This window comes from Vanacampus margaritifer, chromosome 18, assembly GCF_051991255.1.
Source record: "Vanacampus margaritifer isolate UIUO_Vmar chromosome 18, RoL_Vmar_1.0, whole genome shotgun sequence".
Classification (NCBI taxonomy): domain Eukaryota; kingdom Metazoa; phylum Chordata; class Actinopteri; order Syngnathiformes; family Syngnathidae; genus Vanacampus; species Vanacampus margaritifer.
Window position 1 is genome coordinate 1,575,584 of NC_135449.1, and position 15,318 is coordinate 1,590,901.

The 15,318-nt window shown below is 45.0% G+C and overlaps 1 protein-coding gene across 37 annotated transcripts in view; it reads left to right on the plus strand.

Moving 5' to 3' along the window:
* The window catches only part of tcf7l2 (transcription factor 7 like 2), a 96,073-nt gene that overhangs the window by 64,749 nt on the left and 16,006 nt on the right, over positions 1–15,318 (plus strand). For 35 of the 37 annotated variants that reach the window (XM_077551680.1, XM_077551673.1, XM_077551682.1 and 32 more), the window contains 2 exons: positions 11,677–11,809; positions 13,588–13,690. In XM_077551680.1, the coding sequence (XP_077407806.1) occupies positions 11,677–11,809; positions 13,588–13,690 (236 nt within the window). Of the gene's footprint in view, positions 1–6,689; positions 7,112–11,676; positions 11,810–13,587; positions 13,691–15,318 lie in introns of those variants that run through there. The other 2 variants (XM_077551685.1, XM_077551693.1) reach the window with 2 other exon arrangements.

The following is a 15,318-nucleotide window of genomic DNA, read 5'->3' on the forward strand; positions in this document are numbered from 1 at the left end:
TGGGTGGTGGGTGAGGTGGGTTTGAGGGGGGGTGGGGGGGTGTATTCAGCACACAATAGTGGCGTTATCTCGCTGGCACTCTTGCTTTGTCTGGCTCATTGTGCGGCTTATTACACGCCGTATTTGCCGTGAAGAATCCTCCTTCCCGGATTTTTATCGCCGCTCAATGTTAATGCCGATCGCCGCCTTGTGTTGTCATTTGAATCAGAACGCGCGTCTGTACAAAAGGCACTCGTGCAGAAAAAAATTATAAATAAAGGAAATGCGGTACAAAAACATTTTTTTTTAGTGTCATACAATTAGGTCTGCTATGTAAAAAATGTGGAAAATCTCAATGATGTTAGCATCATGTGCCTCACTGAAAACTATGATTAGCGTCCTTGAAATTGTTCCTGACTCCCGGTGCCTTCAGATCCGGATCCGGGCCGGATCGGGTTGAGTGCGAGGAGAATTTGGGTGAGGGTGGGTGGCTCCCCCGTCCCCCCCCCCCCACCCTTCGGTGGTGCGAAGGCCCCGCTCTCCTGATCAAAGCGCGTCTTGTTTTATGCGGCCGCTTTGAAGTGGGCCGAGTCACCTACAGCACTCACTTCATCAACTTCACCAGTGTCTTAATAGCAGATCAATAAGTTTCAAAGTCACCGCGTTAATTTGATACCAGCGCCGATGTGATCACGCTGGGCCTCTCTCTCACCCTCTATTGCTCGCTCGCCCTCCCCGCCACATCTTTTTCGGCGGCGGGATTAATCTGCTCAACAATTAAAACCTCATTTGGATTCTTTTTTGGAGCATCCTTGAAAAACGATAACATTTAAGGGACGTCAGCGTAGGACCAAAATGATATGTCTGTGATGTTAGCGTTTGAAAGTGGCGACGTTCATTGCAATTGATCATATTGATATCTGATGATTTATTAATGTGAAGAGTCGACACGTTTTATTTGTTATTTATCGTCTTTAATTCTGGGTGGTCTGGCTGTTAATTAAAATACAATTCATTCTTTTTTGAGTAATGATTTATATTTTTGTTTTTTAAACATGGTTTGTAGTCAAATTTACTGCTTTAGAATTTTGTTTATGTAGTAAGTACACATCAGTCTTATTAGTGTTCTTGAATCATAAAATATATTTTCTATAGCGTGAGACTATTTTTGGGGGGTACTATTTATTTATTTAAATTTTTTTTAATGCCACTATATTTGTTATTTTTTTGTAGGCCAACTTTTTGGACACTTTTTTTTTTTTTAATCAGCTTTTTCTGAAATTTTTGTTTCTTCCAAAAACAAATTCAAATAATATAACATGAAGTTACCCATTTGAAAAGATTAGACATGTCTCCTTAATTGACAGTTTAAATAAAATGTTAAATTATGCATTTGTTGTAAATGAATTCAACCACTAAATAATGTTTAGATTGTGTGTGTGTGTATATTCATATATCTATATATCTATATATATAGATATATATATATATATATATATATATATATATATATAAATAAAAATATAAAGCAAGTTGAAAGATATACCCAACAGCTTTTTGAGCGAGCAAACTTTCCCCCGCGCTCGCCACCGACTTAAGAAAAGAAAAAGAAAACACCATCTGTGTGCCGGATCTGCACCTGGAGAACAAAAGCCAATTTAGTGTGTTCATCTAAGGGTTGCTAATGGTATTAGGGCAGCCTGCGGGGCGGTCGCCCATCCGCCCGCTCTCTTCGTCCGTATGTCCGTCGGCCGCTTACTCGGGTCTGACGAGGGCCACAGTCCGACCCTCGCCGCCGATTCACGGGGAGGCGGCCATTTGTGCCCCACATCTGCCGCGTCTTGAAATTGTTTTCGTTTTGTTTTTACAAATAGAACTCATAATGATCCAAGACAAAATGATGCTAGGAAAAAAGAACAGAAATTCACATTTATGATTTGGGAATTATTTTTGGGCTGGCGTTTTCACATCTGCTACATTTTTAAATTAAGATTGATAATCCTTTTGTCTTTTTTTTTTCATACAGACTTATTTGATCTTTTGACAAAATAATGGTAGGAAAGGGACAAAATAATGACATGAAAAGGGCAGTAATCACATTTACAATTTGGGATTTATCTTTTTTAAATTTTGGTTGCCATTTGTGTGGCACATCTAATGCTTTTGTATTTTTTTTTTTTTTGGGCTTCGTTTCACATACTTATCCGGCACGGCAACAAAATAATTATCGCAAAAGGAGGCATAATAATGGTTGTAAAAGGGGCAAAAATAATATTAAGAAAGGGCCAAAATATTGGCAAAATAATGTTCAGAAAAGAGGCCCACAAACAGTTTTTTATTATTATTATAGGAAGGTGCAAAACAATGGTAGGAATATGAGCAAAAATAGTAGGAAAGGGCAAATTTTGGAGAAGGAAAATTAATCAAATACTATTCTAAAAGTGCAATATAAAAATAGGAAACAATAGAAAAAGGAAGCTTAATATTGGTCTAAAAAGGGCAAAAATAATTATTGGAGAAAGTAACATCTCCCATGAACAATTTGGTAATTGACTTGGAATGACATAATTCCTTTGAAAAGTGACACGGCGGCTCTAAATTCCCCCAACCCTTGCGGGATGCAGTGGAGGGCCTGTGTGGTCCTCGGCCGTGCGCGGCGGTCAGCCCGGCAGCGCTCCGCCGAGGGAGACGGCGAACGCCGGGGGTCCAACGTTTTCTTAATAAATGTTTCATGATAAATTTAAGCAGCGCTCGTGGCAAAATCCATTATTGTCCGCACCAAAAAAAAAAAAAAGAAGAAAAGATGACTAAATCTCATATCTGCCGTCAGAACAACGAAACACAAGGTTTTTAAGTCTATTTTTCTCCTTTTTTCTTTTCCAACCCCCCCCTTCAAGTAAGTATGGAATCTTGCTTCATTAAAAGTGTATTAATGTGGCCCGGTCTCGTGGGAGGCACCTAAAAGACGATGTTGTGTCTTTTTCTTTAAATTGTCGGAGGGGGGGAGAAGGGAGGGGGAAAAAATCTTCCAGATTTGGTCCCTGTCAGTCAGAAATAATTGTGTGCTTAATCTTGTCCCTGATGGATGACTCGGAGTTCAGCAATGGGCCAGCTCCAATGACAAATACAATATTAATATTCATTAACCGCTTTGACAATGCTAATTTTGATGCAGTCGTAAAAGGGCCTCGCAAAGTTGGCGGCCAAAAGCATCAGAGCGCTGCGCAAGGTGGCGAGATAATTTGTGCTGCTTTAGCGAGCGAGCGAGCGGGTGCGCGTGCGGCGGCGGCGGCGGCGGCGAGGCTTTTTAAAGTCTTAAAGCCGAGAAGAAGAAGAAAAAGAAGAGGAAAAAAAGAAGGGGGGGAAAAGGCAAGGTAGCACAAACAAAATAAAAGAGAAAAGGGAAAAAGTTCAGACGCATTGGAAAGCAGGACCGCGGAAGTAATACGATCAAGAGACCAGGCTGGAAAAAATTTGACACCTTCAATGCGAAATACTTTTTCTTTTTAAAAGCGCAAAAACCCTCCAAAAAACTGGCAACAAAAAGGAGAGGACACACAACATGGTAAGTCGCTGCATTCTTGATTTTGCTTCTCCTTTCTTTTTGTCCCTTTTTGTTGAATCTTTTTGATCTTTTCAATTATCAGCATTTGAAGATCAATAGTCATTTTTTATCTGCGGCGGTTGAAAGGCTCACAGCGGTGGTGAGCGGCGGCTGGTCGGATCACGGCTTTAAGAGTGGGCTTCCTTCTCGCGCCGACGCCACTTGGCCGCAATTTGCCTCCGCTGGATCCTCCGCCTGGCTTTCTCTATTTTTGGCCGCTTTTGCTTTTTGAGATGCCGCTGCCGTCGTTGTTGTAATTGTCGGCAGGTTTTTGCCGTCGTTGCCGGTGACTTTCTCAGCAGCCTTGGAAGTGTTACGCGGGCTCTTTTTGACGCTTTTTCCCCCAGTAGAAAATCTTCGGAATGCTTTTTCCACTCCTCGATTTTGCGCCTAATGTAGTGTGACTGGTGCTGAATGGAGCGTGGCTAGTTTTTTTCCTTTTCTTTTTTTTTTTCGGGGTGGGGGGGATTACTGACATGACGGGAGAGAGACCCCGCTGCTCGAGTTTAGCCAAGTTAGGGCAACTCTTAAAAAGACGCAACACTCCACTCGCCTTATGTCCTCCGTGCCGGTGAGTGAAAGCCTCTCTTCTTTTTCTTTTCACTTCATCAAAGGCGGGAGACGCGTACACAAAAGGGCCGGTGGCTTGGGTGGGGTGGCGGATATGAAGACGCGTGACGGGGAGAGCGAGGGAGTCCCGGGCGGACGGCGTGACGGAGCGCCGGATCACGCGTCAGGCCGGGCGGCGTCCGCGGCATCGGCTCGACCCCGAAGGGCCGGCTCGTCGCCGCGGCAACAGCCGCCGTCTTATCGGCTTAACCCATCGGGGCGTGAGCGAGGGGGGCCGCCGTCAACGAGGTGCTGCCCCCCAGTGGATTAGTGGCTGACATGGTGGTGGGAGTCTGCTTGGAGTGAGTGCACGAGCACGAGTGGCAGCATGCGTGTTTTAACCAGGAAGCGAGCAGCATCCCAAATACAGCTCTTTTAAATGGTAAGACTTTACACACTATTTTTTTTTTTTATTTGCAAATATCATTTCACTCCTGCATGGCTTTCAGTTTTATTTGTGGCTTTTTCTCCGGCCGGGTCCAATTGGGTCATTTATAACACTTATGTTGCTAAGTGACAGATTGACAATTTGGATTAATGAAAGGCAGTGTTTGATTGCTTTGTCCTGACAGGCTGACAGGAATGAATTAGTCGAAGGCGTCCGGATAAAGATGATGATGATTATTGTTTGCTGTCTTTTAGAATTGAATTGAAATGAATGAAGACATTCATTGTATTTATTTAGCAAGTTTTCAATTAGTGTTGAATGGAATTTGGATTGTTTGTCCCCATCTCTTGTTTATCTTTTGTAGTTTGCCACAAAATCTTTCATTTGTATATTTGTTGTTTTGTCAAATGGGATTAATATTAAGCTACAACAAATAAGGTACATTTTTAAAATACTTTTTCTATTTCAAAATATTTGTGAAAAATATAAAATAACTAAGATTCAATTACAGTTGTCTCTATTGACTAAAAAAGATACATAAACTTTAAATTGATTATGATTTTTCCCTGCTTTCTTAATTCTTGCAACACTTTTAATTGAAATGGAAACTATTTTGCTAGTTCAGTTTTTTTTTTGTTAATTTTTTTTTTGTTTGTTTGTGTGTGTTGTTGATGCGGTTGTGCGGCGCAATGGCGAGCTGCCCATCACTTTGCATTGACTTAAGAAAGTGCACGTGGGACAAAAGGGAGGCGGCGGGAGTGTGGCGGGCCCGGCTGAATGGACGGGGAGGGCGGGCAATTAGCCGCCGCCTCGTCGTGGGGCTCTTTTTACGTGTCGAGCCAGGGAGCCCCCCTTGCCGCCACCCCGCACTATTGTGTGTGCGTGACATTCCCTCAGCTTTGTTTTGTCTTTTGGGCCTCGGGACGCCACTCGCTTCAGCTTCTCGGCCTGCGGGAAGCGCCACGGGGAAAAATTTCCATTTAAATTTACATATATTGAAAAGTTTTAAAGATGCACATGCTCACGGAAATTAGGCTTTGGCGAACGTGCTGATAAAGTAGGGAGATAAAAGATATAAGCACCCTGTTTTCTCCTTGAAATTAAATAATTGATGCGATAGAATTAAACATGTTTAAACTTTCATTTAGGCTTTAATCAATGAGTATTTTTTTCAAGATACAGTGCACACATTTAAATAATGTATGCTATAAATATTTAATTTAGTTTGGTCCTTGTTGTTAGGCGGTTGGATGTTAGGTCATTAAAGATATTTGTAATTTAAGGCCCAAAAAAACAAAATACATTAAAGCAAAATTATTTTTTGAAAAGTTGTGGTTTTTATTTTGTATTTGCAAGAATAAATCGGTGAAAATGTTTAACTTTAATATCTCAAAATTGAAATCCATTCTAGAGTGTTCTTTATGTGGATATCTTTTTTTGTTTGAGGCATTTCGTTATAATTCAATGATGGTTTGTCTCCATGTCATTTTTTTCGAGGCACTATTAGCCCCAGTCACTAATTAATCTTGTACTTTGCCACAAACAATGGAGAAAATTTTTTAATGTGCTGGGTATTGGATGGAGACCAATTGGGGTGTAATTGTTGAAAATATTCTTGAAATCAGGACCTCGTGGGGCCTTAAGTGAAGTGCTAGAGGATTTGATCTGGCCCAGGTGATTCTAAAAAAAAAAAGAAAAACTTCAGAGGAATTGTTTTTTGTTTTTTCAAGGCCAAACATTCAGCCACCAACAAATGCTCCAAAAATGGAATACCGGTAGTCATAAACTTGAAAAGAATGTTTCCCCACCCGTGTTGGTTGGAGTCTTGTTTGGCAAGGGGACTGCCCTCTATATGTGGACTGTGTTTCATCCCCCCCCCCCCCGTCCCCACCGCCACCCCTTTGCCAGAGCTTTTCATGCTGCCGGTTGGTCTGTTGGCATCCTGGAGGCACGGCAGAGACCCCCCTCCCACCTCACACACACACACACACACATCCACACCCTTACAACAGGGATTTCTTCTTTTTTTTTTTTTGCTATTAACTATTGCTGCCTGGGGTCATTTTCACCTCGCCAACCCCCCCAACCCCCCCGCCCCCACTTATTGTCACCGGTATCAAAACTTTCGGAGAGGAGAGTGTGTGATGGATGAGGCGAGATGAGGCAGTAGTCGGCCTCGGAGCCTGCCGGAGAGCTGCTCAAATGACTAACACCCTTGGGGAACAATGGTCAGCCACGGGCGAGTGTAAAGAGAGAGTGCACAATGAACACAAGTTCACCCACACACATGCACACTTCACTCAGCGCGGGAAGGCGGCAAGGAAAGAAGCGGCTGAACGGCACGGCAAAAGGGAGCCTCTGTGCCGCCGTACAAGGGCGAGCGAGGGAGGGCGAAGAATCGCCGGGGGGGAGGTCGCAGGTTGGTCATGTACCCGCGGGAAGGATCTCCGGCCGGGTCGGAGGAGACTGGAGTCCTGGGCTCGGGACTCCTCCATAGGGTGGGCGGCTGGCATCTCAATCTGAGCAGTTGGGTGAGTAGGCCGCACCCCTTTTTTTTTGGTGCCCCTGTTTCGCTGAGCGGTTGTTGTTAAGGCAGCAGCGGACACCTGCTTTTGGTTGATGTAAACATGCTAAGTGTCATACGTTGTAAAAAGCCGTCACGATCCGTTTTGCGAGTGTATTTTTCCCTGCCGTCAAAAGCCGTTTTATTTACCCGACAAAACCGTATTTAATCAATCTCATGTCTTATCCATGGCAAGGGAAAAATTCAATAAGCTTGACAGCCTAACATATTCTTTTGTCGGCGTCCAATTCAAGCTCCTGATTGCCAGCCTTTCAAGTGAAATTCTGCGGGGCTGATTGCATTTCAAAAGGCAGAATTTGCTGGCGCTCTTGACACAATATCGCCCGTTTAACTCAGGTACGAGAGCTCAAGAGGCTGTTTATGTTGAAAAGTGTTGCGGAGAGGAAGGATGGTGGTGACGGGGTTTAGGGGGGGGGGGGGGAGCAGCTTGAATGCACGTGCGCGCCCCAGAGTCAATTTGTCAACACTTCCACCAAATAGCACTTCATATTTAAGCTACTTGCGCGCAGCTTTATTTATGTGTGACACATCAGAACGTGTCCTCTCTGCCATTCCATTTGATGTGCCGACTATCAAAGACGCGGCAAGCGGGGAAATGAGCGCTGACTTGCGACCTGAGCGGCAGCGTGAGGACGGGGGAGCAAAGGCTCTGGCCCACATAATATTTTTGTTCCGCACTCTGATCAAGCAAGTCGGCGTGTCACGACTGCAAAGTGAATAATTAAGTTCGATAAAACATCTCGGGGTGTCTCCGCCCCCTTTTTTATTTGCCCCCTGAGATGCATCCTCTACTCGGCAAAGAGATCAACACTTCCGGATCAATCCCAGGCTGACCAAGAAATATGATTTGCGAGGGCTAATCAGTGCCGAATGCCGGCGGATCCGGCCTCTGATAAGCCTTTAATTTGTCTCGGCATTTCATATTCCATTGCCGTTAATCTCTTAAGTATTCCTTTTAGATTGTCTGCTTGAATCTGAGGATTTGGGCTCAAGCCTCAGAGGGATGTTCAAACCCCCTGCCCTGCCAAAAAGAAAAATAATCAACAGATTTTGACAAACTGACATTTAGGATACTGGCCTTATTGGGATGATTAAGCTCCTGACACCCTGTGATGCACTTTAGTTTTTCCACCTGGTGTCAACTCGGCGAGCCACCTTCTTTCTAGGCCTGCGGCGGAATGCGGAGGCCCGCGAGGACCTCAATCCATCACTCCACTGTCATCCCTTCAACCTCGTGCCTGCCCTGGCCTCACTTGGAGCTCATTAGCGGCCGGCGAGCTGTTGTGACAACTCATCATATCATGACACAAAGCAGAAGAAAGGCAGCGGGACTCTGGCGTATTACGGGCCCTCCGGGGGCCCGCGAGGTCGGCACCTTTGCATTTAGGGCCCCTGCGATGTGCCACCAGGCGGAAATGCGGGGCCAACAGCTTTTTCCTGTCCGGCCTTCACCTCGCCGCCCTCGCTGCCTTTGTCTCGGTCTGTCCTGCTGTCACTTTGTGAGCCCCTGGGCTACCTCCTGCGCCCCCTCCGCCCCGACTCCTTTCTCTCGCTGGAGGTCTGACTTAAAGCATCACATTGATTTGACCACCTCCCGAGGGCTCTTTTTACAGTTTGTGACTGCTCTTTCCAAAAGTAGATTAGTGTTGAGACTTGTGGCAGCCCATCCGTTGCTCGTAGGCACGGTGGAATTTTAAGCCAGTCGGAACGCTGAATCCTGATCAGGTCGGTCAACTTGTGGTGCTGTGCACATTTTGTCTTCCTCGGCAATTCAGGTTTGTCATGTGGACATGATGATCCTTGGTAGATTGCAGTCTGGTGCCTTATCGGTAGGGCGCCATAAAGTATAGCCCGTTGGAAACAGCCTGGTAAAAAAAAAAAGTGAATAAAACCTCTGTTTTCAATATAAGCCCCACAGTGGGAAGTCGGAGAAAAGCAGTGAATAAATAGAACCGCTGGTGATATCAGTAGCAGTAACCGGAGGTGGCAAATCCCACGCTTATACTCGAGTATGTTGCCTTACTCAGCAAGCAGGCACCCTGCGTGTCGTGGACAATAGACCAAGTCTGCGTGTTCATTGACGCCAGTTGTTTTTCAGACGAGGTGTCTTTTAGAGCCTTGAAAAGCTCGGACGTCTTTATTGTCTGATGCTATTTTTGTTTGCTCTAGTGACGAAGGATGCGAGTCAGCGGGGGTGTCGGGCCAGGAAACGTTCTTTCGTCTTACCCCGGCCCTTGTGGAGAAGCCTCCCACGTCGCCCGCTTTTGTCTCCCGACGGCGCTTTTTTTGGTGTCAATGTTGTGTGACGGAAGCGCCCGAGCCTCCCCGCCAGTCCAATGCAAGGATTCAGAGCAGGTGCTGGGCCTCGCTCCTGCGGGGACTGCCGGGTTCTTACCTTGACGTCATTGACGACAGGAGTGGATGCTGATGTCTGCCGCCTGAGTTGATCGTTCACGCACATCGTTAACCGCCAAGTGTTGAACTTGCCACCCATTAAACAACAATGGACACTATCTGGAATTGGCTTCTTTTTTTTTTTTTTTTCAAGACAAGATTTTTTGGGGAGAAAAAGGGCTTTGTCTTTTATCTGACCCACCGGCCAGTAATTCTGATACTCAGACAACCCACTGCAGTTTGTACCTCACATAGGAAGGCGGCTTGGTATGAATCAGTCATTTTAGTACCCAACTCCTGAAAACCCAAAAGATTTTGTGAATGTATCAAAATACAAAAAGGGGGTTTATGATGTAAATCCATTAGTCTCTAACCCTTTTCCCTCTCTTTAAGTTGGGATTCGGACATTTTGAACCGTCCTCTGAATGGCCGAGGCCTGTGGACAAAAGAGTTCCTTCAAATGGCCAGTAAAGCTTTTCAGAACGCAGATGAAGAATCGACAACATTCTTTCACATCATTACCCGAGGGAGGAGCAGGGATTCGTGAAGGAGGAGGTTAGGAGGTGAGAGAGGGAGGGGGGGGGGGGGCGGTAAGAGTGGGGAGGAGGGAACAGGGAAAGAGAGGAAGAGCGACAGAACTCGTCAGCTGCATGCGGCAGCTGTCATCATCCTGTTTTTTTCCTCCCCATCATCCGTCTATTCTGGATGTGCAGATCAGATCGCGAGCGCCTTGGTTTGTGTTTCTTTCTAACGAATCCCGTTCCACCTCGCACCCCCGCGCCTCCAACTCGACACACAAGCACATATATACGCTCCCCCCTGCCCCTCTACCCCACCAAAGCCTCCCTGCTCTGCTCACTCCTCCACAGCCTTTTCAGCTCAGGGCTGTGAATGAGTCCCCAGAGTCTCGCTTGCCTCCCTGGAGTTCTGCGGGGGTTCATTAATCTTTCATTGGGACCATGGCAATAGGGAATGCCCCCCAAGCCCCCACCACCACCACCACCACCCACCTCCCAGGCCACCTTCCACAATTCTCCAACCACTATAGAAAAGGTCTTGGAAGAGACGGCTTTAACTACCTACTGTAACTATCCGACTCCAAATATTAACCTGAGTCAGTTTTCACCAAAACATCGGGATCGACCAATTACAAATTCCAATATCACATATTGGCCCTTCCCAGTCCCATTAATGCTTTTCAAAGTCAACACAAACCCACTCCTACTTTGGAGTTTTTTATGCATAGATTTAAGTCACTAATGAGGTTGTGTGAGGGCCGACACGAGAGCATGCATTCAAGCAGATCCACCCTATTCCCTCCCCTTTCCCACCTCACTACCCCCGACCCCCCTTCAACATATCATCCATGTTATGATAAGCCTGATTAGTGCTCCTTCTTTGGCTGCTGAGGACAGGATAAGCATGTGTGGGTAAGGGGGCAAAAGCCACCAGGCTAATCTACAGCAGCGCTCTAATCTGGTTATCTGGTGGCCGGGGGTACGGTCCCAGGCACGGAACATTGGGGGGATCCACCGCCACTCCACTGTAATCTTTGGGTAATTGAAAAAAAAAAAAAAAAGGGGAAGGGGTGGGCTGCGCCACTTAAGAGCACAAAGAGAAGATTACGTTGCTCGAAGTAATTTGGCAAACATGCAGAAATGGATTTTCGGCTCCTAACCTTTTTAGTAGGATGCAGTCCTCCTACCCTCTCTAGAATCAGGCCCCCGGGGGAAGCGAGAAAGACGGAGGGGGGGGGGGGGGGGGGGGGCAGTGGCGCGTTGACCGAAGCCGCTAATGACTCTGGATTTACATGCCCTGCCTTGATTTTCGGCGGTTTGCACAAGATCGATTACTTGCGCTGAAGCTGTGGTTACAAGTGCCTCATCACACATCAGGCCCCAAATGAGAAGTGGCAACCCCCCAGGGCCTCGTAGACGCCCACTGAATTCCAGTGTGACACCGCAGAAGTGTTTTTAATTACAAACCACTCTGTTTTCACTGAGGCCCGGCGGTTTGGCGCGTCCAGGACACCTGGAATATGATACGCTCTTATTTTACGTTTCCCCCAATATTAACCTTGGCCTCTTTTTTTCTTTTCTTGTCTTTTCCCTTCTGCAGTCGAATAAGGTTCCAGTGGTTCAGCACCCTCACCACGTGCACCCTCTCACACCGCTGATCACCTACAGCAATGAGCACTTCACACCAGGGAACCCACCACCGCACCTACAGACAGATGTGGACCCCAAAACAGGCAAGTGTCGGGGCTCTGGAAAGTGTAGACACCAAAACACCTTTGAATTTTACATACAAGACTTGAAACAAAGACTGTTTTTGCATCTGAAGCTTTGGGTCAAGAAATGTGAGGGTTATTTGTACGCTGCGGCCGAATCTGTGATTACGGATGCAACCCTACACCCTGTGGATCTTCCATTTTTCTCCCATTAATCATGCTGGGGCCTTCATTGGAGCTTGACCTGTTGCCTTCTTTTGTTTATGGCCAACCTGCCTCTTCAATGGTGAGCCATTGAGTTCTATTATCTAGTATTTTATTGGTCTCCAGTCAGTCTTTTAGGTAATGATGTCGCCTTATTACAACGGCCCTTACAAGGGGGGAAATAATGCACCAGCTGCTGTTTAATGCAGTGCGTAATGGGGCGGCCTAATCGGGACTCAGTGTTTAATTAATTAATGAGGCATATTAGGTCTGGTGGGCTGCTTGTGTGGCTTTTAGCAGAATAGCGTTCCAAAATGCACAACACATTTTTTACGCCTCAGCCTGAAGATACTTTCATTCGTGATGCTTTTTTTTTCAGCTATGTTGGCAGGATGAGGAAGCCTGCGAAATATGTCTTGTTGTTATGTTATTGCCCAACGAAGGTTTTGAGAGCACTACTTGGCTGTAACCAATAATAATCAATGTGGGGGAAAAAACTAAACAAATGAGATCTTTTAATCAGAAAATGTAGTCAAGGGCTCGTCTCTTGTCTGACCTATAAAAATGTGGAAGTCAACGTCGTGCCTCTATTTGACTGAGCTTGCTAGCTAGCATTAGCTGCATCTGCTACAATTCAAGTAGCTTTACTACATTCAAAGCTTATCACACTTTGTACCAGTACTGTATATGATGTATCTCCATACCTTGTGAATTTTTTTGACTCGCTCGCTAGCTAGCATCAGCCTTTTCTGCTCCAAGTCAAGTAGTTTCACTACATCTATAGCCAATTGCGCTATTCAAACAAAAAAATTATTAATCTTCGCTGCTCATCCATCTTGCCATTATGTGATGTATCTCCATATATTGCAGTCACAACTTTTTAAACTTATGATCGCTAGTTAGCATTAGCATACTAGCTTCGTTGAATCCAAAGCCAATATTATGTACTTTCATTTATCTTATTGTTATTCGTCTCCATACAGTCAGAAGTGACACTCTTACTACGATTCGAGCCGTATGATTTGATTGATGTGGCTGAATCAAAGTAGCTTGCTCCCCAAAGACAATTGTACATTTTTTTACCGCTGTCACCAATTAGCCTAAATCGCTTTGCTAACAATGTTTAACAGCTGCATATTTCCGATAGCTTTTGTCGTGCATATAGAATGATGTCGGTGACAGGGAATGAGGAGGCAACCTCCCTCTGATCACACGCAACGGCATAATGATATTGTTGAGTTTCGTTAACTTCTAAACCTCCGTCATTTTAGATCATTAATCTCCCGAATTCGTGTGACAAATGTGACAAGAATCGTGTCTGTTTTATTTTTTTTATTATTTTTACTCCCTCCTCCTCTTCGTCACCTCTCTCCCCTCTCCTCCAAACACATCGTGCCACTGTCGCCTGGTGAGGCCTTTGATCAGGAAGTGTGATTTTTTTTCTTCTTCTTTTTTTTTTGCGTTGTGAGTGTACACGCCAGCAACAAGGCTTCCTCCTCCTGTGATGTGTGCGACACTCCAGATCCTGACAAAAGATTTGATTCTTCATCTTGTCCACCTCCTCTTGGCGCTCATGTCATCTTCTATTTCCACAGGAATACCAAGGCCTCCGCATCCTCCGGATATTTCTCCTTATTACCCGCTGTCACCTGGCACCGTCGGCCAGATCCCCCATCCCCTAGGATGGTTAGTACCACAGTAAGCGAATCCCCTTTCTTTTTTTTTTACTACTACTCTTTGTACTTTGTTCTTTCATGAGTTGTGTGAAAAAAGTTAGGAGAAGTCATCTTTCAGAATTAAGTATAAACAAACCTTGACGTATGAAAAATTGGCTTTTAATGGTGAATAAAAAGGGAAAATCAGTGAGTAATTGACGCTCACACTCAAAAGATTGGCCTATCAATGCCACAAGATGGTGGCAAATTTGTGAATCCCTAACCCCAAATATGCGGGAAATTGACTGGATACAAATTCAGTGAACGTATTTTGTGTTTTTTTTCTGTGGAATCTGACCTCTGTTAGCCTTAGCCGCAGAAAAAAATCTCATATTCACCGCTGTCTGTATACCTGTGTTCTCTTATTGATGTTACTGAAGCAAATACACAGTAAATTATGTAGAGTAAATTTGACTCTAATTAGAGTGAGTTCGTTCCTCAACCCTTGAGTGACTTTTATTTTACCTTCTTCCCAGTGTGAATCTTAGCCTACTCTAAAACCGAGTCTATTCGGTACTACTCTAGAGTCAAATTTACCCTACAGAATTTACTGTCTAGAAAAGTATACATTTTCAAAGTAAAAAAAAATCTGAAAGATGATCATCCATAATATTTTTAAGGTTAAAGTCGTAAAATTAATTTCCAATGATGAACTGTTTTAGGGATCAACTTTTTGGCAATTCTAAACCTTCTATGTGGACGGTGTCAATTACTGTAGGAATGTTGCTGTTTGCGGCGACACTTGGTGTCTACTGCAATAGCAGCAATTTATTGTAGTTGTTTCTCTATCATGTAAAATTAACATCATTGAAAATGTGCCGCCATTCTGAATTTCACCGGCTAGTTCATAGCTAAGCAGAGCTGCAGTGTTGTTCCATGCACAGACCAACAGCCCATACTTGACAGTTTGATGAGCTTTTGTGACGTGTAGGATGGCGCCGCGGGCATTTGTGCTTGCCGGTGTGTCCGTTGCATGCGCCGCATGCACAGATCCGTGTAATTCCGTAAAGTGTTGCCTCCAAGAGTGAACATTTGATTGAAGCATTTTGCAGTTTGCACCTTAAGTACTTCAATGCACCGACCTACTCGTTGTAACAGTGGTGGAAGTCAGCATTGGCCCTTTAGTAGAAGGGGCGCGGTGGGAGCAGTACCTCATTTGCATAAGACAGGACCTCCCCTTCAAAACAGGCTGAATGAGAGCTGCCACATTTGTTGCTCCTTGGAGTATTTTGACAGAAGCTTGTCCCAACTTTTAATGTTTCATTTGTAGAAAAAAAAAAAAATCCGATCCCCAAACTTTCTGGATCCTGACGAGCGTTCCTCGTTACAATTCTTATTATTTTTTTACGGCGCACACTACTTTGCATGTCTCTGTAGGGTCAAATTAGCGTAAATGAACGGCGATTGCCCGCCTTTTACCCGCAATCCCGCACGGGGACTCTCCCTGGGTAACTCTTGTCAACACTTGTTAATATGACAAAAGGCTACAAATTAAGCTCTGTTAATTTAATGTTTTCTCGCCGCCGTCTAAATAGTGAGAAAGGGCCCCCGAGCGCCGCCACGCCGCCCTTTGATTTGCTGCACTTTATTTTCGGTATAAATTTACATTCA